Here is a 26,896-nt window from a genome sequence, read left to right on the forward strand (position 1 = left end):
AGAGCCAGCAGCCGCTGGATGCATTCAAGAAGAGGCCTCTTAGACCCCTTTCCCAGCAGGAGTTGGGGCCCTGGAGCCCCGTGGCTGAGTTTAAAAACATCAGGAGAGCCTTAAAACTTGGGTGTTTTGTCTCTGGGGCCTGAGATGCTGCAGCCGTGAGCTCCCTCTGCAGCCTCCAGATCTCGGGAAAGAGTCTCTTTGGTAGGAGCTAAGTCTCCTGTCATCACAGGACTCCTGGAGCTGGTGTTTTAAGGGGAAGAAAGAAAACCTGCCACCTGGGTGGAGGCTGCAATAAAGTAGGGGAGCCTAGTCTTTGCCCCCCCCAGTGCAGGTTCTCAGTGGCTGTGGGAGAAACAGCAGTGTGGTGTCCAGTGGGAGATAGGACCCCTGTGCCAGCCCCTTTCCCCTGTCCCATGTGGGACCAGTAGCCCTTGATGTGGCCTCTGTCCCCAGCCTCTGCCTCCAGGGTTTCTGCCTCTGTTTGGAGACCAAGTGCCGGCTGCTACGGCCCCGCTCTCGGCCTCTGCATTGTGCCCCAGCCCCCTCCCCTAGCGAGACCAGAGCCAAGCCCGGGGAGTCGCACCCACCACCTGTTCCTCCCCCGGGAACAATGGGCGCCTTTGAAAGGGCTCCGATGGTTCGCGCCGCCTGGGCACCACAGCTCCGATGCAGGCAGACGTCTCTGGCGGGGCCAGGCAGGGGCTGTGCATGCCAGACAGACGAGGGTGTGAGTTTTTGCCTCCCCTCCCGACAGCTCCTGCAGCACTAATGGGGAGGGGAGGCAAAAATTCACACCCTCGTCCGTCTGGCATACACAGCCCCTGCCTGGCTCCGCCGGAGACGTCTGCCCGCATCGGAGCTGTGGTGCCCAGGCAGCACGAACCCTAACTCTGGCTTCACTGGTGGGGTAGTCCCACAAGGCACGGGAGCAAACTGTCCTAGTATGAGTCCCTTCTGCACCAGTATAGACATGACTGTGCTAGCAGCGGTATGGGGATGACTGGACTGGTGGCTAGACCCCGCCCCCAAAGCAGCATTTTTGGTGGCCTGGCTTTGGCCTGCAGTAGTTTGGACCTGCATAGGGGGCACGAGCCTCTGTCTCCCTGATAACCAAGACTTGAGCAGACGGTTTCAAGTTCCCCCTTCCTAGTATTTTTCCCTCTGGTTGAATGAAAGCCAAGGCAAGTTGCAGCTTGGACAGGGCTGAGCTGAGCCCCTCCCTCGGGCTGGGATGGCTTTGCATCTGATCTGTCCTCAGGGAAAGCCACCTTGCAGCAGGGGTTGTGAGACCAGGTCCCTGATGTGGGAACATACAGTGCTGAGTGCAGTGGGAGCTGGCAAAGGAGGTAGAGGCACAGAGCAGGCACGACCAGCCTGAGGACAGGCAGCAGCTCAGTGGCCTAAGCATTGGCACCGTACTCCACCCGCTATCCCACATTGCCTCCTGGAGTGGGCAGGAGACACGCAGCCTCATGTGCCCGGAAGCCTGTGCGCCGCGTGTGCTGCTCCACACATGGGGCTATGACTAAGTGTGAGCCGCTTTCCCAGGCAGGGTGACATAAGGGTGATCTAGGCACCCCCTGCCAGCCACAGCCGGGCCGAGGAACCTCAGTCTCCCCTGCAAGGTATTTATAGCTGTGCGCAGCCCACACACCCCCAGCTTGGCGCCTCCCCCTCGCCACAGCTGGAAAGGCAGGTAGCTCTGGAGAAACTCGCTAGTTGCTGCTCGTGGGATGGATGCCTGTCCGGATGCCAGTTGGGCTCTGTGTCTAGCTCAGGGAGCCCCTCTCCTTCCAGAGCTCACAAAAGAGCGCATGAGTTCTGCATCCCGGCCCCCTGATCCAGCTGTTTCACTACCTCCTGTTCCTAGAGGTCACCAAAGAACCCAGGAGTCTTGAATCGTGGCCCCAGCAAGTCAGCAAAGATGAGCCCATCTCTAGGCAGGGGCTGCCCGCCAGTTGGTGCATGAAGGGGAGGGGAAACTGAGGCAGGTGGAGGCAGCTGCCATCTGCCCATACCAAGCACATCACATGCCTGGAGCAGCTGAGTGGAGATGGTGCAGCCCAAGCCGTTGTTCAGGGTGCAGGGTCTCTGCCCCCGCTTCATGGACCTCTGCAGCCCCTGTTCTTAGCTCGGAGGCCCTGATAGAGTTGGGCACCGCGCAGGAGATGCTTGGTGATGGCTCGTTCGCCAGCGTGGCAGCCCCAGGCAGCAAGGGTGCCTGTCTGTCCCCTCTGTCTTCTGGGAGGGTCCTGATCTGGTTGTCCAGGCAGGGCTGTGTCTGCATGGAGGTGGGAGGCAGTGTCCGTGGGCAGCTGGAGGGGCCCTGGCAGGAGAAGCGCAGGCAGGAGCTGGGAGCTAGGACTCCTGGTTTCTATTTTCAGCTCTGGGAGGGGTGTGCGGTTGGGTGGCTGCGGCCCCGGGAGACCGGGCTGGGCTGCGCTCCCAGCTCCACGACATGCTTGGGACCCAGGCCAGGGAGAAACAGAGGCCTCTGCTCCTGGTGCACACACCCACGCATAGGCACCCACATCTGCCCACTCACACACAAGCAAACACCTGCACATGCCCACACATGTACCTGCATATACCTGTGCACACAAACATGCACCTGCATTCCCATATGCACCCGTGCGCACACACATGCGCATCTCCCCCATATATGTCCCCCCACTCCCCCAGCCCAGCTGAATGCTTGCTTGCAGCCAAGCCTGGGGGTCAAGTTCATAGCTTCAGGTTCTGCTGATGGGTCTGACCCGGTGTGGCAGCCACCAAGCCTCCTCCTGGAGAGCCTCCTTGTCTCACAGGTGCAGCCAGGACTCCTGGGTTTCCTCCCACAGCATCAGCAAGGTGCTTCCCACCTCTTGCCTCAGTTTCCCCATCTACCAAGTGGGCCTGATGCCTGCCCAGTGTACGTCAAGGCCATCACTACCTTGAGACCCATCCTCTTCAGTGCCGGGGGCGAGCAGTGTGGGCTGGTCTCTTCCAGGGGCTGCTGAGACCTCAGCCCTGTCCTAGCCTGCCCTGTGAGGGCCTGAGACAGGACCTGAGGCAGGACCAAGCCCCGTTTTGCACCGACAGGCTTTTGTCCGCAGCCGACAGGCAGCTGCAGCTGGTGTGGAACAGGCTGGTGGTTTAACAGAAACGCAGTGGCACTGAGCAGGATTTGCTGCTGCCTCCCCCCAAAATGTAGCCACGTCTGGGGGGAGTGCAGCAGCTGTGTTCAGTGGGCTCTGTTGTGTCTCCGTACTGGGTGGATCGAAGGCAGCATTGGTGAGTGGGTGGAGCAGCAGCCTGGGAATCCAGAGACTGAGGGCTGGGTTCTCAGCTCTGCCACCAGCTTCAGGCAGTCGCGTGCCTTAGTTTCCCTGTCACTCCCTCCTGACCCTGCCCTTGGGGCGTGCTGTCTATGTGGGTGCAGAGAAGCCACTGTACATTAAAGGAAGGAAGGGCCTCGCCTTAGCTTCTCTTTCTGGCCAGTTCCTTCCAGCCTTGGCAAGACAGTGGCTGCACCCGAGGCCGGAGCCTGCTGTTGGGCGCTGATCCCACAAGCCAGAGCATGTAGATCACAAACCCAGCTGCCCTGAGACCCATGCACTCCATGGGCGATGGGGGCAGCCAGAGCAAAAAGACCTTGGAGATAAAACAACGGGGGGTGGGGGGGGTTTGCTGGCCCCCCTTAGCTTCGGTTTACTCAGACCAGTGCTTATTTCTGGACATTTTCTGCTCTAGGCTGCAGTGTTGGTGGCTTTGTGCTGGCAACTCTCAGTGAACCCCGCTCAGCATGAACAGCTCTTGGCGACCTGAGGGATGGTGCCCTGTGCTGGGACTCCATAGATCATAGCTCTAGGTCTGTCTCTGCCCCGGCCGAGTCCCTGTGCCCCTTACGACTCCCCCATCTGACGATGCAGCTGGCTCTGGGGTGGACGGCGGCTCCTGCTTGGTGGAGCTGATTCAGTTTGCTGTAAAGGGGCTGCTTGGTTTAGCTCCTGAGTGTGGATCCTGCCCCACTCATGAAGCCCACTTCTGCCTTTGCTATCACCCTGGCCTCACCCCCCTCCGGGTGAAACAGACACTGGGGTTTGCCCTTGGCCTTAGGCACACCCTCAGCTACACACAATGCAGCTAGAGCAGCCCAGGGGCTGCCCTGTGTGACGCTGGTGGCTGAGGGAGGCACTAGCAGGGGGTTATTCCCCCCCAGTCAGTGCATGGGGGTAGTAACCCAGGTTCAGGGACCTCCCTGTCCATGGGGTCTCTGCACCTCAGCCCACCTGTGTCCGTAGGGTGGGTTCCCTTTAAAGAAAAAAACCCAGTGCCAGGAACAGCTCAGCCTGGGGACAATGGCCCGGGTGGTGCCCGGAGCCACAGCTGGCAGGGAGCAGCCAGCCCAGACGGCCTGGCGCAGGGGGCCGGGATGTGCTGCTGCTTCTGTCCCTGGCTTGGGGAGCAGTGGGAAGCCGAGAGGCCATGCCTCGGGAAGCGGGTGAGCCTCTGGACCCCCCATACCCCCTGCCATGTCCTCAGACCCAGCGCCCTAATGGGCCCTGACAGCTGCTGGCTGCCCTTCCAGAACTAGCCATGGCTATTCATGGAGCGGACGTGTCTGTGGCGGTACCCCCAGGTGCCTGGTGTGTTGGCGCGGCGGTGAGGATAGGCTGGTGAGGCTGTGTCCGGCCAGGCAGTGATGCCCCGACCCAGTCCAAGAGACAGCGGTCAGCAGACAGGGGGTTCTTCTGCGCCCCCTTTTCTTTCCTCCTCCCCCCCAGCCATTGGGGCGGTTGGAAGGCCCATGCCCACCTGCCCCCTTTGCTCTCTGGATCCACTGAGCGTTTGGTGCCTGGCACCAGCCTCCTTCAGCTCCAGGGGTGGCTGCCCCCTTTCCCCGATCTAGTGCCCCCCACCCCCAGCTCTTTCTCACACCCCTATGGGTACTGCAGTGGGGACTTGAGTCAGAGGGTGTGCCGTGATGCAGGGTCCTGCACTCTGCATGGGGGCAGAGGGCAAGACCTTCCATCCATCCGTCCATCTGTCGGTCCATTCGTCCCTCCATCTGCCTTAAGTTCCTTCCTTTGTGGCACAGCTATCCCCCTGCCCAGGCCATCAGTGCCCTAGCCCTCCTTGGCAGTGCATGTGGCACTTGTGTGTGTACACGCATGAGGTTACGCATTGGTGGGAGACCTGTGGGATGAGGTTGGCTTCCTGCAAGAACAAGTTCTCCCCTCAGCCACTGGCCCCTTCTCCATCCCCGCCGCCTTGCTGTCACCCTTCCTTCTGCACCTGCTTCTCTGTGCCCGCCTTTCCCTGCTGTTTGGCCTCTGGGTTGCTGCAGCTGGGGATGGAAAAGCTTTCCAGTACCACGTCCAGGTACCCGTGCACTACCTCTGCCCCCAGGCCACACGGTGCCAGGGGTGTCAGCTCGTCCATCCATTGTCTGCCGCAGTTGCAGATGCTCCCTCAGTTCCTTCCTGACCCCGGCAGCTGTCACACCTTGTCCTGAAGCCTGAGAGCTTCCTACTCTGGGATGTCAGCCCCAGAGACACCGAGCTACCAGCTTGCTGCATCCTGTGTCCGTCCCCGCCACCACGAGCTCAGCGCCAAGGCAGCCTACCTGCCTTCTGCTCCTACTCCAGGGCCTGAGATCAGCCAGGTGCCTGCCGCCTGCTTTCCTCCATTACACCCTTGCTTTCTCATCATTGGGAAGCCCTGGCATTGGGGCCAGCTGGTTATATGCTCGGCACAACCCCCAGGCCTCCCTCCATCACAAAGGGGTTGGGCACCCAAGGGAGATGGGGACTGAGCTGCCCATCTCTGCCAGGCCCGCCAGGGATAGCACCAGGGGCTTGTCTGCAGCTGGGTATGGGGTGAGATCCAGGTCAAGGGCTGGCTTCATGGGTCACTGCAAGGGAGGCTGGGCCTTTGGGCCTCTAACCTGAGCTCCAGGCCACAGCGAGGACCAGACTCAGATGGTGGGGAGGTCATTTTGCCACCCTACCCCACAGTCGATGGATAAGAGCCCCATGGCAACACTGCAGGCAGTGAGGTCCCATAGCAACACCATAGGCAGGGAATGGGTTAACCCCTCCTAGATGGGAGGGGCAGCGTTGTTCAGTGGTTAGAGCATGGGGGGAGGCTGAGCTTGGAGGCTTAGGCCCCGGGTTGCACCCCGGGGTATGAGCTGGGACAACAAGTCCCTCTGCCTCAGTTTCCTTTCTTTCCCCCTGGGGCAACAGACACGGTGCTGGAGATCATGGGGGCTGGAGATCCATGGGGGCTGTGTCGGAGGTTGAGTCCCTGCCCCCCTCTTCCAGCCACGTGACGCCCAGTTGACTCAAGTCAGAAATAGCTGGTCCTAGAATTACTCAGAAGTTTGCAACAGGAAGCGACGGGCTCGCTTCCTCTTTCTGCAAGGAGACAACCATGGCAACCCCCGGCCCTGGCCAGAGCCTTAACCCTCACGGGGCTCTCCAGCTTCCCAGCCCCACAGCCCCAAGCCAGACCCGAACCTCAAGCTGCAGCTGGGGATGCAGCGCGGCCGGGAGCCCCCAGGGCAGCTGAAAGACATGGATCAGGCCCCAAATCTCTCCATCCTGCCTCTAAAAACTCTCAGCCCTGCATCCAGATGCTGCAGCCGCTGGGCGGCAGGAATCCTGGGTTCCCTTCCCAGCCCCAGGAGGAGACGGTAGCAGATTGGACGCATCCCTTTGTCCAGCCAGTGCAATGACGGGGGTGGGGGGGGTCCTACTCTGGGAAGGGACCTAAAAGCCCCCTGCTCCCAGGATGTGCGAGAGCCGCAGGCTTTCCTGGGATCTTGGTGCCTTGGACTCCCCGCAATGCTCCACCCCAGAGCTGGGTGCATTTTGGCAGCAATCAAAAGGCTCTTGCTGACTCTGTGATTAAACCGGCTCCCCCAGAAGCAACTGGGGTGTCCTGCCTGCCCCCCGCCCTGGCACCCCCACCCTCCCCCCAGCTCCAAGGCATGCGGGGGTCTGCGCAGCTCCGGCAGAAGGCAGCGTGGCCGGGGGCGGGCGTGAGCGCGGCGGGGGCGGGAGGGATGTCTCCGGCAGACACACGGTTGTCATGGTTATTGGGACCGGGGAAGCGCAGGAAGATTTGAAACGTCCCCGGCTCTGCACTTGGTTCCTCCGCACGGTGCCGGTCGGGGGCTTTCCTGTCCTCTTCCCGGGCCGCGGCCATGCAGAGACCTCTGCCGGGGGCTCCCCGGGCTCCTGCCTGGCTTCCAAGAAGCCACTCAGTGGACAGCGCCGGCCCGATGCCGGGGCACAGGCCAGCATCCGCGCCGGGCACCCCCGCGCCCACCCGAGCCCTGAGCTGGGATGCGCGGCGTCTGCCTGAAAGAGGCTCTGTCCGCCAGGTGGGTGCTTTCCCCGGGTCTCCTGTGGCACTGCCCAGTCAGTGGGTGCTACCCCAGGTCCTCCGGGACTCTGCCTACCCAGTGGGTGCTATCCCGGTCTCCTCGTGACACCTTAGGGCGCATTTAACTCTTTCCTTCCCTCTCTTCCCTCCTCCCCAGAACAAAGAGAAGGAGAAGATGAAGGAGCGGGAGAAAGAAAAGGACGCCCGCTATACCAACGGGCACCTCTTCACCACCATCAGCGTCTCGGGCACCACCCTCTGCTTCGCCTGCAACAAGAGCATCACTGCCAAGGAGGCCCTTATCTGCCCCAGTGAGTTGCCCCACTGCCCTGTCCATGCCCCTCGCAGGTCCTGCCCCCTCCGCCTTCCCCCTGCTTGCCCTCCTCTCTCCCACCCCCTTCTTCCCACACTCTCCCCACCAGCTTCTGTCTTCCCCAGCCCACCCCCGAGCCACTGTGGCAACCCCCGCTCCGGCCCCTGGAGTTGGGATGCAAGTGAGAGTAACCCCCACGCACCCCCCGCTCCAAACCTACCCCCGCACTGGGGTGGGTTTGGAGTGGGGGGTCAGGGTGGGATGTTGCTGCAAAGGGAAGATGGGATATTGCTGCCAAGGGGATGGAGGTGTTACTGCTAAAGAGAGGGTGTTCCTGCAAAGGGGAGCAAAGCAACTGGCTCAACCTTGCTAGTAGGGCTGGGTTTGGCTGGTGCCAGGAAAGAGCAAAGGGAGCCAGGCAGGGGGGAGACTGTGTGTTTCCCTGTCTTCCTTGGGTTTGGGGGGCCAGAAGGGGGCCCTGACTCTCCCCCCGGCTGCAGAGGCTGATCCCAGTGGTGCCGGTGTTGGGCCCAGCGCTGTGGAGGAGGCATGAGTGTGTGCATGCATGTGTGCATATGGTGGGGGGAGGTTCTTGGTTCCCACATGACACACACAGAGCAAGATCCACCCACATCTGCCTCGGAGCTCATTTCCCACACTGGCCCTTCCGGTTTTGGGGTGTACTGGCTGTATCACATGCCACGCATGCAGGCAGCCCTGGGCAGTGAAGAGAGGACGTGTGGGGGATGGGGGTGGATCAGGCTCTGCTGGTGACCCCACACATACTCTGATGGGCCCTTCATGCTTGATGAGTGCCTGTGTCCCCCAGCCCCCCACACACATGCCCTCAGCCCCTGCCTGTGCCCCATGGCCACAGCTGTTCACATCTCTCCAGCTGCTCTTGCCGCGACCTCAAGGGCAGCCCTGTGTTGGCCACATCTGTCTGCCCAACAGCTGCCGGCTCCTGGGGGGTGGTTATTTCTGCTGTTCCCAGGCCAGGAGGCCAGGGTAAGGGACGGGTTTGGTCTCAGCCCCGGCAGCACCTGCTCATGTCCATCCCAGGCAGCACCAGGGCAGCTGCATGGGCAGGGAAACCAGGTTTTAAGGCAGTCTCACAGGGCCCTGGGATCTGGCATGGGGCAGGACTGCCTCTTCCCTCCCTGGGCAAGGGAGGCACTGCTGGGCCTGTGTCCACAACCCTCAGACTTCAGGGCACAAAGTGCTGCTTGGATCAGGGGTCAGGAAGGAGCATTGCCCCAGGCCAGAGCGCTCAGCGGGGCTCTGCTGCCTGTGCTACTGGCTGAGCAGAGCCAGGCTAGGTGCTATGCTATGGGCACCGGGCAGAGCCCTGGCATTGTGCGGTGTGGAGGTTGCTCCATGCTGTCGCTGACAGGAGCGGGGAGGTCGTGGCAAGCAGTGTGTGGGCCGCAGCACCCAGGAGGGGCTTTGTGGGGGCAGGAGGTTCAGTCCCCCTCCCCCAGCTCCCTCTTGCGCATGCTTCCCCCATGCGGAAACCAGCCGGGCCCCATCCTGCAGCGTCACTTCCCCCACTCTGCCAAGACACTGGAGCCAGCATCACACCCGGGGGACCCTGCCATGTCAGTGGGGAGGGCCTGCATTTGTGTGTGTGTGTGTGTGTGTGTGTGTGTGTGTGTACACCTGTCTGTGCATGTGTATATATATGCACACGTTTGTACACATGTGCATATGATTGCATACAAGAGAATTGTGCATGCACATGTGTATGTGCATGTGTGTGTACACCCCATGCATATATGTGTACACCCCATGCACCTGTGTGTACATGCACAGATACATGTGTGTGCATATACGTGCATATGACTGCAAACAAGTGTAAGTCTGCCGGTGGTGGACGTGTGCATGCATGCGTGCACATGTGTACACACAGTTGCATGTATGTGTACATATGTGCATGTGATGGTCTACAGCTGTGCTTGCTGGTTGGTATTCATAGATTTCATAGACATTAGGGCTGGAAGGGACCTCGGAAGATCATTGAGTCCAGCCCCCCGCCCAAAGGGCAGGACGTCAGCTGGGGTCATAGGATCCCAGCAAGATAAGCATCCAGTTTCATCTTGAAGGTGTTCAATGAAGGCGCTTGAACAACCTCCGGCGGCAGGCTGTTCCAGACCTTGGGGGCTCGGACAGTAAAGAAATTCTTCCTTATGTCCAGCCTGAAACAATCTTGTAGTAGTTTGTGACCATTCATCCTCATCATCCCTTGGGGCGCTCTGGTGAACAAACGTTCCCCTAGATACTGGTGGTCACCCCTGATAAACTTGTAGGTGGCCATCAGATCACCCCTGAGCCTGTGCTTTTCCAGGCTAAAGACCCCCAGGGCTCTCAGCCTGTCATCGTAGGGTCTGCTTCCCTGACCCCTGATCATGCGCGTGGCTCTTCTCTGGACTCTATATATGTGTTTGAGCGTGCACTGGGAACTTCCGAGTTCCTCTTTACTCTGCTGCCGTTGGGCAGGTGCAGGGCTGAGCTCATGGTGCCTGGCTTGGTGCCCGTGGGCCGAGCCCTGGGGGTGGTAACGGAGCCGGCGCAGAACAGTGCCAGGTGCAGGGCTGTGGCAGCGCCAGCCTGAGTCTGCAGCAGCCTGGGTGTGCAGGGCAGCCCAGCTCTGGGGGATCCCCCACCCTGGGGGGTGATGTCATGAGTGGGTGAGGCCTGGCTAAGGGAGCTCCACCTCCCCTCATCTCCTGGCATGGCACCCCCTGGTGGCAGCCCCAGCTCCTCCTCCAACCCCTTCCCCTCCCAGAGGCACCAGGGTCAGATGTGCTGCCTGCTGCCTCTCAGTTCCTCTCCGGAAGCCCTGGCCCTGTTATCGGCTCAACCATACGATGTTTTTCCCTTTGCTGGGCAGCCGGGGCTTGGTTCCAGCCTTGCCAGCTCAGCAGGGAAGGCATGGCCAGGGGCTGCTTTCTGGTGGACCCGAGGCAGATGCTGCCCTGTTTAACCCCCTGCCCTCCCCGAGGACCCTGGGAACCCCACGGGGGTAGGGGGTGCAGCTTCCCGACTGCTTGTGCTCCGATGGACCCTAGTTGAAATCAGAGAGAAGGGTGTGCTAGGCGCTGTATGTCCCCATCGCCTTCCCCTCTATCCTGGCACCAGGGCTCTTTGCTGGCTGTGCAGGCCCCGGACCATTCACAGCCTCCTTTGCTCCCCATGCCGCCTGCAGGCCGGGATCCTCCCCAGAGTGGGCTGCCTGTGGGTGGTGGGCTGCCAGCCCTGCCGGTGTGTGGGGAACTCTGCACACCCAGGAAGCGGTTTGTAGAGCTGCCGATTTGTGAGGTGGAGCCGGGCTTTGCTATGGGAACAGCAGATCCTGGAGCATGTTAACAGACATGTACATGCATGTGCACACGTATGCAGACACACCTGCATACTTGCATACACACATGCACACATATTCATACACATATGTGCACACACGTGCATGCATACTTGCACACACACATTCATACACATATGTGCATGCACACTTGCATATACACATGCACATATATGCGCACCCATTCATACACACACGTGCACACACATGCATGCACACTCGCATGCACACATGCCTTGGAGCCAGCTCCCCCTGCACAAACCCCTGAGCATGATCTCATTTCCTCTCCTCGGTCACCAGACATCAGCGTCTGCCCTGGCTGCTGGCCTCACTCCACGTGCTTGCACCCGCGCTGAGGATTGGCTTGTACAGCTCCCGGCACAGCTGGTCTAGCTGGGGCTCTGGTGGTGCTGGGGCTGGGCGGTTCTTTGGGCTCTGCCCCGGCATCTAGGGCCTTTCCCCCTGTCAGGGACTGTGCAGGGCCCTCCCTCTAGCCTAGTGCAGCCTCGAGGCTGCCGTAGCTCAGCTGCTTCCTGTGGCCTGGCCCTGTGGCACAAGGTGTTGTACAGAGCAGCCCTGAGATGCTCTTTCAGCTGCCAGGTCCCCTGCCTGCTGCTTACAGCTTCCCTCACCACGTGGCAACCTCCTAACCTGGGCTCCCCGGGGCTCAGCTACCTCTTGGATGCCTCTGCCAGGAGTGTGGGCTATTGATAAACCATGCCCAGGCAGGACGTGGGGAGAGCTAGGGGGTTGAGATCCAGGGCGGGAGGTAGGAGTAGCTATGGACTTGCTGAGGATCCTGGCTGTGGTGTCAGGGGTTTTCCCCTGTCTCTTCTCTGAGCTCTAGGCTGTGGCTGTGCCCCTGATTTCTGGGGCTTGGGGTGACACGAGCCCCGTGGGATGGACGGCTCCCAGTACCCTCCGCTAATATGTTTCCTTGTTGCTGCAAAGAGAATGGGAGGATGTTGCTTCAAAGGGGAGGGTTTTGCTTCAAAGGCGAGAGGGATGTTGCTGCCAAGGGGAGGGGGGTGTACCTGCAAAAGGAAGAGGGGATGTTGCTGAAAAGGGGATCGGGTGTTGCTGCAAAGGGGAGCAAAGTGACCTTTCCCAAGTGGGGACCGGTGCCCATTCTCTCTTTCTCGAATGCTGCAGGGCACTGGAGGCTTCAGACCAGAGCATCCTCAGCTCTGATTGCTTCCTCCCCTGCGTTTAGACCCCACAGAGCAAGTCGCATGCAAGGCCAAATATATCCCAAATCCTCTGCCCTTGGCAGGAGACCCCATTCCTCAGATGGGTGGTGCTTTGCTCTCCTCAAAATGCAGCCACCTCTGGGGTGGGGCTGGGCAAAGTGACCGGTTTAGCCGAGAGAAACAAAAAAGGCTGGAAACAAGGAGCGGGGCATTGAAGAAAGCAGAAAGTCATCGGTGGAGCAGGAAGGTCTCCAGGGCCCCAGTGGGAACTGGCGTTGGACAAGGTCTCTTTCAAATGAGCTCATTGCTTAGCACGAGAGCGCCAGAGTTTGGGGAAGTGGCTGGGTGAGCCTGTCAGGCGAGAGAGGCCTGCTTCTCTCATCAGCTCCAAGGCCAAGCTGGGAGCGAGCCTGACCCACCAAGCTGGGGGCGTTTCAATCCAGTCCTTTTTGGCATCCTGTGAACCTGGAGAGTGGCTGCACTTCTAACCCTCACTGCAAGGGCCCAACAGTGATGGGCCGTGTGTCTCCTCCCAGCCACTGCCCTGGGGCCAGACTCCCCAGGCTCTGATATCTCCCAGTTCCCCTGGTCAGACCTGTGTGGCCTCGGAGCCCAGCCCCAGAGCTGCTCAGGAACTGCCCTGCTCCACCCCAGAGCTGGCTGCACGAAAGGGGCTTGCTGCTAGCTGCCTTCAGGGGGGCCATTTATGATTGCCCTGGTCTCTGCTGACTGCTCAGCATTGGGCCCCTTTTGTACAACCAGTGCAGACCAGAAGGAGCTGGTGTCCGGTGAGCTGGTGACACGGGGGAGAGGGGAACCCAGGGGTCCAAGCTCTGGTGCCTCCCCTGTGTTCCCATGAGCAAAGGCAACTTTGCAGCTGTTTCTAGGGTGAGGCTGGGGGCTGCATGAGGGAGGCTGTGATTATCCAGGGGCCTGGGATCAGTCCCCGGCCTGCTGTGTGACCCACTGTGAGCCAGGGCAGTGATGCTACCTTTCCTCCTCTACATGGCGAACAGGGGCTGCTGGCTGTACAGCTCCTAGCACCATGGGCTCTGCTCCCATGGGGGTCTCTGGGCACTGCCATAGCATAAGGACCCCCAGGCCTCTGGAGAGATCCCAGTTCTGCCCTTTGAGTTCCCGTGACCTCGTACATACTAGCTCTTTGCTCCCGGCCACAAAGCGAGGGCAGGCAGGGGATCTCTGTGCCCTTCCGAGCACCAGGATCCACCCCAGAGGTGACTGCATTGCCACAGGGGGCAGAGCTGATAATGTGGATGTCACCTGTGCCTGTACTCGAATGGGGGATAAGTTGCTTTCTAAGGGCCCTGAGGGGAAACTGATCCGGAACCCAGGAGTCTGGGGTGGTGGGTGTGGGAGGTTGAATGCTCTCTCCAGCTCTGCCACTATTTTGTGGCAAGACCCCGGGCAAGCATCTTAACCTGCCTATCTCTCTTCCCTTCACTTCCAGCCTGCAATGTTACCATCCACAACCGCTGTAAGGACACACTGCCCAACTGCACCAAAGTCAAGCAGAAGGTGAGTGCTATGGTGGAGCCCTTCTGTTTGCCCAGTCTCCCCTTCCCAGTTTGTCCAGTCCCCTCCTAGCCTCCAGCCACTGCATTGCGAACAGGAGCTGCACTTAGTGGGGAAGGAACAAGCCCCACACACACACAGACGTCACAGATGGGGAAACGGAGGCACCCCCGACCCTACTTCTATCTCCTCTGTTTTTACGGCCTGCTTGGTGGGATCGGTGGGATGAGCTACAACCCCCGGGGCTGGGAGTGCTCATTCAATCCTCCAGGAGACTGAGGGGTAAATGAAGCAGACTCTCCCCAACCCCACCAACCTCTCCCCACACTCCGGGGCTGTGACCTGCTGCTTCCCTCTGCCCTCAGCAACAGAAAGCTGCGCTGCTGAAGAACAACGCTGCCCTGCAGAGTGTGTGCCTACGCAACAAGAGTGAGTGCTGCTGGCAATGGGGCACAGTGGTTGCAGTGGGTGGGAGTGGGACAGATCTAGGAGAGAACAGGTGGCAGGTGTGGGGGGGAGAGCAGGACTCCTGGGTTCTCCCAGCTCTGAGCGGCTAGCAGGGCTGGGGCACAGGACACCTGGTTTCTCTGCCCCATTTGAGGGTGGCGGGGCATGGCAGACCCCAGACATGGGGCAGGTGGACACTCAATGCCCAAAGACAGCAGTAATGAGAGTGCAGCACCCCCTGCAGGGTTGAGGTGGGCACTGCACCTGATGCAAGGGAGCTTCTCTGTAGGGAGAGGCTGGGGGCTGCCTCTACCCCTCGCTCACCCCCTTCCTGTGCCCCCATCTCCGCAGCAGGCCTCCGTGAGCGTCCCAACTCAGCCATCTACCCCTCAGAGAGCTTCCGGCAGAGCCTGCTGGGCTCCCGCCGGGCCCGGCCCACCCTGTCCCTTTCCAAGAGCGTCTCTACCACCAACATTGCAGGGTGAGTGCGGGGGGTGGGGGGCCAGGACTCCTGGGTCCCACTCTGGCCAAGCCTCTGGAAGGGGAGGAGCACCCAGCTTCCAGCAGCACCGGGATGCCCGTGCCCAGAGCTGCAGCTCCTGGAAAGGCCCCCACCCCGACCTCTGGCACCTAACCCCGGTCTCTCCTGCCAGGACCTTCAATGATGAGTCACCCCTGGGACTGCGGCGCATCTTGTCCCAGTCCACGGACTCGCTCAATGCACGCAACCGCACACTCTCTGTGGAGTCGCTGATCGATGAAGGTATCTTTGGGGACACATCTGGGCAGCTGGTGCAGACCCCCTGCCCCCTGGGGTCTTGGGAGCAGGTGGAGAGCCAGGAGCTGGGCCATGTCCCACTGTAGGCGGAGGGGATACTGGGGGCACATGGATGGGGTAGGCGGGCAGCACCTTGCCATGACCCCCCACCCTATTCTCAATGCTATAGGTGCCGAGGTGCTGTACAGCCAGCTGATGAGTGACCTGGAGCCAGCCGAGCGGGACTTTGCGGCCGACTCGTGGAGCCTGGCCGTGGACAGCAGCTTCCTGCAGCAACATCGCAAGGATGTCATGAAGCGCCAGGATGTCATCTATGGTGAGAGACATGCCCCCTGCCTGTGCCCTCCCCCAGCAGCTAGGGTCCTGGCTTCAAGGGGTAGTTTCCTACAGGGTTGAGGGCTTTGATCCAGCCACCAATGCTGATCCCCAAGGTTGGGCATGAGGCACCAGGACTCCAGGGTCCCATCCCTGCTTCTCTTCATGCCTGGCACCTCCTTGCTGGGAAGCAGGCAGAGGCCGGGGGCAGCCCAGGGGCATCAAGGCCCCAGGCTCATACCTCCCTTCCCACCCCCCAAGAGCTGATCCAGACAGAGCTGCATCATGTGCGAACGCTGAAGATCATGGGCGGGCTGTTCCGCAAGGGGATGCTAGAGGACCTGCAGATGGAGCCGGGGCAGGTACATCGCCTCTTTCCCTGCGTGGACGAGCTGAGTGACATCCACCAGCGCTTCCTGGCCCAGCTCCTGGAGCGGCGTCACACCTCGCTGGCACCTGGCAGCCCCAAGAACTTCGTCATCAACCGCCTGGGCGACCTCCTTGTGCAGCAGGTGGGGGGGCGCTGGGGTGCGGGGGGTGGGGGGGTGTAATACAGGGCAGGGGTGCTGTGCTGGGAGCAGGGGGCAGATGGCTCCATGGGGGCACTTGCCTCCCACTGCAAGGCAGGGCCTGGGAGCATCAGCAGGGGTGCCCTGCTCCATGGCAGCCCCCTCACCAAGGCCTGGTTGGGGCACCCCCAGCCCTCTTCAGGGTTGCCAGCAGTTCCCATTCCAACCATCATTGTTACTGGGGGCCAGTCACTCCCCAGAAGTGGGCACATTCCAGCAGCCAGCTTGAGTCTCACCCCTTCACTCTCCCCAGTTCTCAGGTACCAATGCGGAGCAGCTGAAGAAGGCCTACGCTGAGTTCTGCAGCCAGCACAACAAAGCCTCGAAGCTCTACAAGGAGCTCCTGGCCCGGGAAAAGAGGTTCCAGCAGTTCATCAGGGTGAGAGGCTCGGGTGGGGGGCAGGCTTTGCAGTGGCATGGGGCTCCCCCAGAAACCCCAGAGCAGTGCAGGGCTCCTAGCCGTCCCACGTGCACATGTTCCCCGGGCACACGTGTTTCCCCTATACATACATGGTCCCCATGCACATGTCCTCCATACACATATGGTCTCCACGTGCATGGTTTCTCCCAGACGCATACAATCCCTGTGCACGTGTGTTCCCCATATGCACATATTCCCCCTTACACCGTGTTTCCCCCATACACCTGTATTCCCTTACATACATGCCATCCCGTACACGCATGAGGCCCCATACATGTGTTCCCCCACACACCCATGTTTCCCCTCACACAGGTGTTCCCCACAAACATGTTCCCCATACACATGTCCCCCACACACACATATTCCCCCTTACACTCAAGTTTCCCCAATATATCTATATTCCCATACATACACGCAGTCCCGTACACACGGTGCCCCCCACACACGTGCCCCTCCCACGTGTTCCCCATACACAAGTGCATGGTACACCACACACATGTGCTCCTCCACATGTTTCCCCATACACGAGCATGTTCTCCACACACGTGTTCCCCCACACACACGTTTGCCCTCACACACACGTTTCCCCACATGCACATTCCCTCCCATGCACACATGTTCCCACACACACACACGTAGGAACCAGAGGCCTTAGTGTCTGGGGCTGGAGGGTGACAGCTTTGGTCAGGGTGTGGCTGGGAGTCAGGACATCTGAGTCCTATCCCGCTTTGTGCCTTAGTTTCCCCATCTGTGTGTGCATGTGTGTGGGGAGCCCCCCCCCCCCTTCAGTGCAGCTGTGTTTTTGCAAAGCAGTTGCTCTAGGGTGAGGCCAGGAGCAGGCGGGGGCAAACTGAGAGGGCGCTGGGCCAACTGGGGAATGGGCCGAGCAGACTGGGAGTGGGTGAGGGCTGGATCCTTACCAAGGCACCCGTGTCCCCCACAGAAGCTGACGCGCCTGCCGGTGCTGCGGCGACACGGGGTGCCTGAGTGCATCCTGCTGGTCACGCAAAGGATCACCAAGTACCCTGTCCTCATTGACCGCATCCTGCAGAACTCCAAAGGTGCCAGGGCCAGGGCTGGGCTGGAGGTGACCAGGGCCAAGGCAAGGGGCACTGGGCAGGAGAGGCAGGCAGGTAGCCAGGGCAGATGGAGGTGGGTGTGGGAGGAGAGGGGGCTATGAGGGATATTGAACCTGACTCCCAGGCTGGCAAACAAGGGGGCTGTGGACCCTCAGCACTGGTTAGTGGGGACAGGGATATTGGGGCTGGGGACCCCAGGGTAGGGGGCCTGGAGACAGGGCATCTGAGCTGGGTAGGGGGCAGAAGCCAGGTCTTGGCAGCACCAGAGGGGCCTCCCCAGCCAGAGAGGGGGAACCCAGCTGACCCTTCCCCCCCAGGGAATGAAGCGGAGCAGCAGGACCTGAGCACGGCGCTGGTGCTGGTCAAGGACCTGCTGTCAGCCATCGACCAGGAGGTGCACGACAGCGCAAAAAGTGCACGGCTGCGGGAGATCCATGGGCGCCTGGACGGACGGGCACGGGTCCTACTGGCCTGGGAGGGCCGCAACGCCGCCTTCGGGCGCGACGAGCTGCTGCGGCGCCGCCTTGTGCACGATGGCTCCCTGCTCTGGAAGATGGCAACTGGGCGTTTCAAGGGTGCGTAGGGGGTTAAGGCAGGGGGGCAGGGGGCAACCCAGGGTCACAGCTTGGTGGCCCTGCACCTCTGCGCCAGCCCCGGGCCTGGCGGGAAGCAGTTCGGGGGAAACCTAGACTTTGACCCTTAAACCCTGGCCCCTCTTACCCCTGGCCCAGTACCCCTACCATCTTACTTCTGGCCCTCTACCCTCTGACCCCAGGCACTGTGGTCACCAGGCAGGCCCTGGGCTGCCCTGGGTTCTGGGTTGGGAGCTAAGAGGTTGGGAGCTCTGGGGGTGTCACAGTCCCAGGCAGGAGCGGAGCCACCCCATTCACTACCCCCTGCACCCCAATGTGATGCCCTGTCCCGCTTCTCCCCTGCAGACGTGCTGGTGCTGCTGATGACCGATGTGCTCATCTTCCTGCAGGAGAAGGACCAGAAGTTCACCTTCCCTGCCTTGGTGAGGGCCAGGTCTTAAGTGGGGTTTTTTGGCGGGGCATCTGTCTGTCTGACAGATTGGGAGCCAGGTGGAAGCCCCTGGGGCAGAAGGCATCAGACCCCTACCTGGAACTGGTGCCCCTGTGCTGCCCATTGGGCTTTGCCTCAGTTTCCCCATGCAAGCCCAGCTCTCTGGACTCCTGGGTCCTTCCCCCAGCCCCCTGACCAGGCCTGGTTCCCCCCCACCCCCATCTCTTGCAGGACAAGCCGGCAGTGATCTCCTTGCAAAACCTCATTGTGCGGGACATCGCCAACCAGGAGAAGGGCATGTTCCTCATCAGCGCTGCGCCGCCCGAGATGTACGAGGTGCATGCCGCCTCCCGTGAAGACCGTAACACCTGGATGAGGCTCATCCAGCACACTGTCAGCCTGTGAGTGGCCAGGCTTGGAGGGATAAAAGTCTACTACTGCTGGTGGAGTGGGGGCAGGGGTTTTGAAGCCCCTGGTTTTCCCCTCCTGGGACTCCTGGCTGTCAGGGAGGGGGTCGCTGGGGGTTAAGGGGTGCTGGGGACCTGGCTGGATAGGGAGATGGGATGGGGTAGAGGGGGCAGCTTACATCCGTGCCTGCCTTGGGGGGAGAGACATGGAGGGGCATTGGGTCTGGGATGAGGGGCACATGGGTTGGGGACCCCCAGGACAGGGGGTCTGGAGTTGGGGGCATTGGGGCCAGAGCTGTGCCAGCCCGTGACGCAGTGCCCGCTCCATGCCAGCTGTCCCAGCCGCCAGGACTTCCCACTGATCGAGACGGAGACTGAGGCCTCCATGCGCAAGCTCAAAGGTACCGCGGGGCCCTGCCCCAACCTGACCCCTCCCAGCTCCCACCCAGTGCCTGAGCACTGCCCCCCCACCCCCCCCAGCGCTCACCCCCACCCCTGCCCCGTGGCCCCCAGACAGGATCGCCAACGTGGACCAGGAAGTGGCCGCGCTGCTGGAGGAGAAGGTGATGATGTTCACCGACATGCTGAATCTGCAGAGTGGCTTGGAGGAGTTGGCCCCTGCCCCTGGCCCCCGCACCCTCTTCCGCTCCGAGTCAGCTGAGGTGCCTCGCGGAGAGAAGCTCATCCAGGAGGCCATCCGTGAAGGTACTGCCCCAGTTAGCAGCCACCTGCCCATCTAGCCTGGCATTGGGTCTCCCAGAAGGAACAAGGGCACTGGGATCACCTGCTGCCCCGGGGGTATCTTTAATGGGGGAGGTTTGAGCCCCAAGGCAGAAGTTTCAGCCTCTCTCACATCAGGGGGTGACCCCATCTTGGGGACCCTGCAAAGACACCAGCTGGGTGTAGGGCTCTTTCTCTGCGCTCCTATTTCACAAGTGGAAAAATTGAGGCAAGCAGCAAAGCAGGGTCAGAGAGCCTGGGATAGGGATTGAACCCAGGTGTCCTGAACTGGAGCTGATCCCTGTCCTTCCTGGCTCCCCCCTCAGCAGCCTCACACCCTCCCCTCTTTGTGCCCACAGTGGAGTGCCTCAAGGACCTGATTCTGGGAACTGGACGGGAGCGGGACCACAGCCAGCTTGACCCTGACGGGGGCACCAGCCCCACTGCCACCACTGCACCCAGTATGTGGCCCCAGGAGTGGGGCAGGAACCCCCCAGGACCCCAGCAGAGGGCTGGGGGTGATGGGGACAGTCACCCCAAGAGAGACCTGCCCCAGATGCCCCTAAGAGGGGGCATTTCTGATCTGAGGGGGCAGTTAGTGGGGCGGGGCGGGGCCGACCTGGTTGGTGGGGGCAGTTCCCTGCATGTTATGGACCAGGGGGGTGTCACTGTCAACTCACTCAGGGGGTCTGGAGGAGGCCAGAGTCTCACTGGGGCCCCGGGTGGGGGGCATCAGTGTGTGGGTCCCCGCCCAGGAGAGGCCATGACCCCCCCACTCATCATCTGCTCCCCCTGCAGATGGTGAAGCTGGCCCTTACAACGGCACCCTCGACTTCAGCCGGCCTGACCACGAGACCGCACCCCGGGTGAGTCCCTGTGGGGAGGGCTGTGTGAGTTTGGGCAGCCGTGCCTCAGTTTCCCCATCTGCAGCATGGGAGGGGGGCAGTTGCAAGGCTGGGTTTGGCCCTGTCTGTAGAGCCCAGCTGGCTCAGCCCGGATGCCTGGGTTGTGCTGCTTGCTGGGGGCACAGGGCAGCGGCCTAGGGGTTGTGAGCCGGGACCCCTGGGTTCTGCAGTTGGCGGAGCCACCGGGGGTGGGGAGCACCGTGCTCGGTTGTGCCTGACCTCCCTGTGCCCCCCCAGGATGGGAACGGAAACCAGCTGCAGCAGAAGGGACCACAGGAGGTGAGGAGATGAAAGGGCAGGGCAGTGTCCGGGGTGTAGGATACCTGGGTCCTATCCCTGGCTGTGTGGCTATGGGGGAATCGTGCCCCCAAGCCCCAGCACCGTGCCTCAGTTTCCCCAGCTCCCTTTCTCTGATGCTGCCTCTCCCCCCTCCCAGGAGGTGCTCCAGCATTTCGTGACACTCTACACTGCCATCCACAGCCTGCAGGTCAGTGCAGGGGCTGGGCCCATCACTGTGGGCAAGGCGGGCACTGCTGCTCCCCTGGGTACACAAGGGCAGGAGCAGGACACAGGCTCAGCCCCACTCCTCTCCTGGGGAACCTAGGCGTCCAGGCTCCCAGCCCTCTCGTGTCTCACCCCGCCACCTCCTCCAGACCCCAGGCTTAAGGTCTGGGGTGGCACCTAGACACGGGGGCATTGACCTGGGGGTCCTGGAGGGAGTGCTGGGGGTGGTGGGGACCTAGATGCTGACTGGAGCAGGGGTCGCAACCTGGGCAGACTAGCAGGGAGCAGGGGTATGCCATGATTTTGGTGGGTCTCACCCTCTTTTCCCACAATGCACTGCAGGTGACAGGGATGTGCAATGAATTTGGCAGGTCTCAGCATTGCTTCCCACAGTGCACTGGGGTAGCAAGTATGGCATGAGTTTGGTGGGTCTCAGCCTTCCTTCCCACAATGCACTGGGGATAGCAGGGTACATGCAGTGAGTTTGGGGTGGGTCTCAACCTCCCTTCCCACAATGCACTGGAGGTGGTGGGGAGCCCACCCTGGGTGCCCCACAGCAATGCATTATGGGCTGGGGCTGGAGGCCCGCCCCACTCATGCCCCACTTTCCTCCCAGGCCATCGTGGCGCAGCAGGACACGCTGCTGGAGCTACGGCTGCAGGAGGGGCTGGAGCGGCGGGAGCGCCTGAGCCGCGCAGGGTCCCAGGCGGGTGAGGGGATGGCCCCAGGGCCACGGGCACCCGAGCGGGGCAGCACGGAGCTGGGGTTGCTGCAGCGGCAGCACACGCTGGTGCAGGAGGAGCTGGCCCGCTGCCGCCAACTGTGCCAGGACAAGGTGCAGGAGGTGGGGCTGCTGGAGACGCGGCTGCGGGACAGCGAGCAGAGCCGCCTGCGCCTGGAGCGGGAGCTGGAGCAGGCCCGGCGGCAGCTGGACGGGGCCCGACGTGTCCCAGACCCTCGGCGACGGAGCTTGCCCGCCGGGGATGCCCTGTACCTTAGCTTCACCCCACCCCAGGTACTGTGCCTCCCACGATGAGCTGTGGTGGCTGCTGGGGGGGACAAGGGGGTGCCATGAGTTTTGTGGGTCTCAGCTCCCCTTCCCACAGTGCACCAGGGGAAGCAGAGTGGAACCTCCAAGGTCTCAGCTCCCCTTCCCACAATGCCCTGGGGAGCAGGGGCATGCAGTGAGTTTTGTGGGTCTCAAGCTCACCTTCCCACAATGCTCTGGTGGGGCTCGGCTGAGTATGCCATGAGTTTGGCTCGTCTCAGCTCCCCTTCTCACAATGCACTGGGGGAGGTTGGGAAGCAGGGGACAGATCAGCATCTCTGGGGTGTGCCATGAGCTTGGTGGGTCTTAGTGCTTTTCCCACAATGAACTGGGGGGTTAGGGTGGCGGGGGGCAGGGTGGAAGCTCTGGGGCGTGCAATGAGCCTGGAGGGTCTCAGCTCTGGAGGCTCACTGGGTCCCCAAGTGGGGGCCAGGGGTCTAGGCTTTGGGGTGGGGGTTGCATCCTGCTGCTGAGCTGAGGCTGCCAGTTCAATCCCTGCTCCCGCCTCCTTGCTCATGGCACCTTCTCCTCCCACCAGAGCCATGTCAGCGACCAGGGGAGCCTGTCCCCACCGTTCCCGCGCCCCTTCAGCTCCTCCCGGGACGAGCCGACCTTCCTGGCCCCCCCAGCGCGGCTGCAGGAGGGTGATGATGACCTAGACCCGCTCTCCGAGGATGAGGCCAGTGCCTCCCACCCATCCCCGCCCTCCAGCCCTCGAGGTTAGTGCCACCAGGTGCCCCTTGTGGGGTGGGGGGCATCAGCTGGGGTCACAGGCTGGGGGCACTGATGGCTGCTTCTGTCTCTCCCAGATTTCCCCCGGATGCAGGACATTCCTGAGGAGGTGGAGAGCAGCCAGGAGCTGCGGGATGGTGAAGGGGCTCCCTCGGACAGCTAGAGATGGGGGTGCCACCCCCCACCCGACCCCTGGACCAGCACCGGTGCCTGGACCCACCAGGGCAACAGCTGCTTCCCTGCATGGGACTGCACGGGGCACTGGGGGGCCCATCCTGAGACCAAGGGGAGGGGGCGCCAATGCCAGGCCCCCCCTCCTGGGGACCACGTTCTGGCTGGGCTGAGCTGGGGCTTGAGTCTCTCTCTGCTCCCCGGCTCCATTGCCCCCGGCCCTTGCAAGAAGACAGGGGAGGGGCTGAATTTGGTCCCCCACCCTGCTCCCAAGCAGATTAATTTATTTATTACGTTCGCAGGGCAGGGGAGGTGTTTTTCATTGGCCCCGGGGGCTGTTCCAGCTGGTTCACTCTAATCTGGAGGGGCCTGGCTGCAAAGCCAACACTATGGGGGCACCTGCGGCCCTGGGGACAGGTCCCCATGTGTCAGCAGCCCATTCATGGAAACGACAAGGCCTCGCAGCAGGAGGCTCATGAGTGTGATGTAGAAGGGTAAGAGGGGGCTGGATCTCAGTGCTGGGGGGGGGTCCGCATCCCAGAGACCCTTTCCCTGGGGGGAAAAGCCCGGAGGCATCAGCGTGGCGGGGGGTAGATGCACCCGGCGTCACCCCCCTTTGGCACCAAGTCTGGAGCCCTTTATGGCAGGGGAGGGGCCGGGTCCTGAATCCCCTCCCTGCACCCCAAAGGTGATCCAGCAGCCTCCTGGGGAGCGTCTGGACCCCCAACAGCCCCAGGAACCCCCAGACCCTCACTCCATGGCCAAGCAGGAGGCCCCAGCACCACCCCAAGCTGCTGCTACAAAGGGGACTGGGGGGTTAATTAATGCCTAGACCGTCATGGGGTTGGGGGATGGGGGGATTGGCTCCACGTTGGCTTCCTGTTGATTTCACTGTACAAAGAGGGAAACCCCCGATTAAAGGATCAAACCCTGCTCTGCTTCCGTTTCCTTCCATCCGGACTGTCTATGACATCCCCTCGTTTCCCTGGACTCGGCTGGGACCCCGCGGTCTCTCCCACCAATGGGGATGAATGGGGAGGAAGCTGTGTGGGGAGCAGGGAAGGGGGTTGGACGGGCAGAAAGTCCTGGCTGCAGGACTGCAGGGTTGAGATGGGGCAGTGATCGGCCCCTGCATTGGCCCTTGTGACTTTAGAGATGGATGGATGGCCTGGTGGGTGGATGCTCTGGTGGGTGGGTGGATGGATGGATGGAAGCACCAATGGATGGATGAATGCATGGACAGATAGACAGACAGACGCTCCTGGCTCCTGCAGCTGGACACTCCCCAAAACAGGGTCCTTGGCTTGACATGCCCCCAGCCTGAATAGGGGAGGTCAGTCCCCAATGTGGGAGGCAAGGGGAGGGGGGTTTCTGGCAGCTCGGCCCCAGCCCTGGGCTGTAGTGACAGCCTCGCTGAGCTCCACTATGCAAACTTGGCACTAAGTGACTCCCCAAGGGCCCAGCAGAGCAATGGTGGCAGAGGCAGGGTCCAGCCTAGATCCCTGCCTGGGGTCCTCAATCCCCTCCTCCTCAGAAGCACCCAGGAAGGAAAACTGAGCAGCTTGGTACCTTCCCCACCCGCCACCCCCAGCCAGCAAAGTGCAGACCAAAGGGGCTGGGCCCTGCCCACATGCCCGGCCTCTGGGGGTGCTGGGAGCACAGCACCAGGGGAGCCCAATCCTGCTTCCAAGGCCCAGAGACTTCCAGACACCCCCCAAAGGCACCTCTGTGCTGCTGGGGGCGGGAGGGGGGCAGGTTACAAAGGGGATGGTGTAGGAGACCCAGACCTCTTGGCAAGCTGCTGGCTGCCCTGTCCCTCTGACCCAGGGGATCCCCGGTCACCCATGGTGACATCCAATGTCGCTGAAGTCATTGTAGCATCATAATGTCCCCTAATGATGTCATGGTGCCCCCCCACCCCCAGTCATTCCCAGGAGGCTGCAGGGTGGGATTGTACATGCTGCGAGCAGCTGAAGGATGACCTGCGCTGCCTGCCATAAGCAGGCCTGGGGCTGCGGCTATGCCCAGCTGCGTCCCCTCCGGCCCATCCGGGTATGGGGAGATCAAGGAGCCGCCAGCAAGCAGGGCCAGGTGCTGGGCTGGGGCCAAGCCTCTGACCTGCCCCTTCTCTGCTCTCTTTCCTCACCCCTGCAAGCTACCCCCTCCAGTGCCTCTGGTCCCGGCAGCCCAGAAGCCCCTGAGCCAACAGGACTGGTACCACGGCTCCATCCCCCGGCAGGAGGCCCTGGCCCTGCTGGCAGGTGAGGGCGACTTCTTGGTGAGGGAAAGCCAAGGACAGCCGGACAAGTGTGTCCTATCCCTGATGGCTGGAGGGCAGTGTCGACACTTCATCATCCAGAGCTGCAATGTAAGGGCTTGGGGGGGGGGGTCTAGCCCCAGGTTCTAGTCCCAAGCCTCAATTTGCCCACCTGTACAATGGGAGCAGCGATGCTGATTTGCTGCTGTGAGTCAAGGGGCCCATCCCACAGCCAGGACTCTGCACAACCCAGAGGAGCCCCTGCCTCTGGCCCTATCAGGTGCCCTCTGAGACCCTTAGATAGGCGGGTGTGTCTGATGGTAATCAGCCAGGGGCTGCCTGGGTCTCACCGCCATTGCCCCACTGCCCGGCACTGGCTCTGGGAGAGCTTCATGGTTAGAACATGGATCCTCCAGCTTCCCCTCCTGAAGGAGAATTGCCCTTGGTTCATGAGCAGTACGGGGCTCATGACACACGTAGCTGGGTTCTGATTCCCCATAGACCTCAAGGCCTCATGTACGGCAACCCCGCTGCCCCATGTCCTCCCCCTCCCAGGGCCAGTACTGCTTGGACCCCATGGGTGCTGCCGCTCCCAGCATCCCTGCCCTGATCCATCTCTACCTGCAGTCGCACCAGGGGCTCACCCAGAAGTGCCCCTTTCTCCTGCGCCAGCCTGTGATCAAGGTAAACCGGCCTGGACCCAGGGTATGGGCGGTGGGGAGAGAGCCGGGGCTGCCAAAATGTGCTGGGGGTCTCCATCATGAGGGTTCAGGGTGATGGGGCAGGATCACACCCATCCAAAGGTTTCCTCTATTGCAGGCGAAATGGGACCTGGGCCTGGAGGACGTGGTGCTAGGGGAGCTGCTGGGCTGCGTGAGTGAAGCCGCAATGCCCCAGCCGGGTTCTCCATAAGGGGGGAATGGTCCGGGGATCAGCTCCAGCATCGGGCCTGGTTGTCCGTGACTGAGCCACTGCCATCTGCCCCGCTGGAGAGAGCGCAGTGTGGGAACTGGCTCCAGGGTCAGACCCAAAGAGGATTAGTTGATGGGAGCAAATCAACTTGGCGCAGTGGTGTCCCTCGGGGCTCAGTACTCGGGCCAGTATTCTTCAACATCTTCATAAATGATCTGGATTCGGGTGTCAGATGTGGACTGGCAAAGTTTGCAGATGACACTAAACTATGGGGGAAGGTGGTCACACTGGAGGATAGGGTGGGGATACAGGACGACCTAGACAGGCTCACAAGGTGGGCAGACCAAAACCTGATGGCACTGAATGTTGAGAAGTGCAGGGTGCTCCACCGTGGGAGGAAAAACCAGCATCATACTTACAGGCTCAGCAGTGCTACGCTCACTAGCACTGCAACCGAAAGAAAATAGGGGGTCTCGACTGACCACAAGATGAATATGAGCCATCCACGTGATGCCACAGTTGGCAAAGCAAAGGCAGAGACGTCATCCTCCCGCTCTACTCAGCCTTAGTGAAGGTGCTGCTGGAGTACTGCATCCAGTTTTGGGCCCCCCACTTCAGGAGGGATGTGGATAAGCTCGAGAGAGTACAGAGGAGAGCCACCTTTATGATCAAAGGCCAGGAGAGCAATCCTTACAAAAAGGTGGTGGCATCTGCGGGCGGTCCGCGATCCCTGCTGGCTGCCACCACTGCTGGCTGCAGCTGCAGATGGTCACCAACCCTTGGTTGGCGCTCGCCACCCCTGCTGCTGACAGCACTGGCGGCATCTGTGGGAGCTGCCCC

At 61.4% G+C, this 26,896-nt stretch overlaps 2 protein-coding genes across 6 annotated transcripts in view; both read left to right on the forward strand.

Annotated features, from left to right (window-relative positions):
- ARHGEF2 (Rho/Rac guanine nucleotide exchange factor 2) overlaps positions 1-23,820 on the forward strand; it is a 59,678-nt gene extending 35,858 nt beyond the window's left edge. For 3 of the 5 annotated variants that reach the window (XM_014604651.3, XM_059719153.1, XM_006266488.4), the window contains 21 exons: positions 7,532-7,685; positions 13,704-13,771; positions 14,134-14,197; positions 14,567-14,696; positions 14,869-14,978; positions 15,163-15,309; positions 15,570-15,820; positions 16,131-16,256; positions 17,242-17,359; positions 17,695-17,952; positions 18,316-18,392; positions 18,632-18,801; positions 19,141-19,208; positions 19,321-19,512; positions 19,887-19,988; positions 20,326-20,393; positions 20,670-20,711; positions 20,869-20,919; positions 21,553-21,951; positions 22,523-22,703; positions 22,794-23,820. In XM_014604651.3, coding sequence (XP_014460137.1) covers positions 7,532-7,685; positions 13,704-13,771; positions 14,134-14,197; positions 14,567-14,696; positions 14,869-14,978; positions 15,163-15,309; positions 15,570-15,820; positions 16,131-16,256; positions 17,242-17,359; positions 17,695-17,952; positions 18,316-18,392; positions 18,632-18,801; positions 19,141-19,208; positions 19,321-19,512; positions 19,887-19,988; positions 20,326-20,393; positions 20,670-20,711; positions 20,869-20,919; positions 21,553-21,951; positions 22,523-22,703; positions 22,794-22,879 — 2,862 coding nt within the window. In that variant the 3' untranslated portion in view covers positions 22,880-23,820. Of the gene's footprint in view, positions 1-7,255; positions 7,373-7,531; positions 7,686-13,703; positions 13,772-14,133; positions 14,198-14,566; positions 14,697-14,868; positions 14,979-15,162; positions 15,310-15,569; positions 15,821-16,130; positions 16,257-17,241; positions 17,360-17,694; positions 17,953-18,315; positions 18,393-18,631; positions 18,802-19,140; positions 19,209-19,320; positions 19,513-19,886; positions 19,989-20,325; positions 20,394-20,669; positions 20,712-20,868; positions 20,920-21,552; positions 21,952-22,522; positions 22,704-22,793 lie in introns of those variants that run through there. The other 2 variants (XM_059719154.1, XM_014604652.3) reach the window with 2 other exon arrangements.
- Positions 23,821-24,492: 672 nt separating this feature from the next.
- On the forward strand, positions 24,493-26,056 carry LOC102560159 (tyrosine-protein kinase Fes/Fps). Its single transcript, XM_059719085.1, has 3 exons — positions 24,493-25,255; positions 25,700-25,828; positions 25,964-26,056. Exons 1-3 carry the CDS (start codon positions 24,908-24,910, stop codon positions 26,054-26,056), a joined length of 570 nt encoding a protein of 189 aa, XP_059575068.1. The 5' UTR covers positions 24,493-24,907.
- Positions 26,057-26,896: the final 840 nt, after the last annotated feature.

This window comes from Alligator mississippiensis, chromosome 15 (genome assembly GCF_030867095.1).
Source record: "Alligator mississippiensis isolate rAllMis1 chromosome 15, rAllMis1, whole genome shotgun sequence".
In the NCBI taxonomy this organism is placed as follows: domain Eukaryota; kingdom Metazoa; phylum Chordata; order Crocodylia; family Alligatoridae; genus Alligator; species Alligator mississippiensis.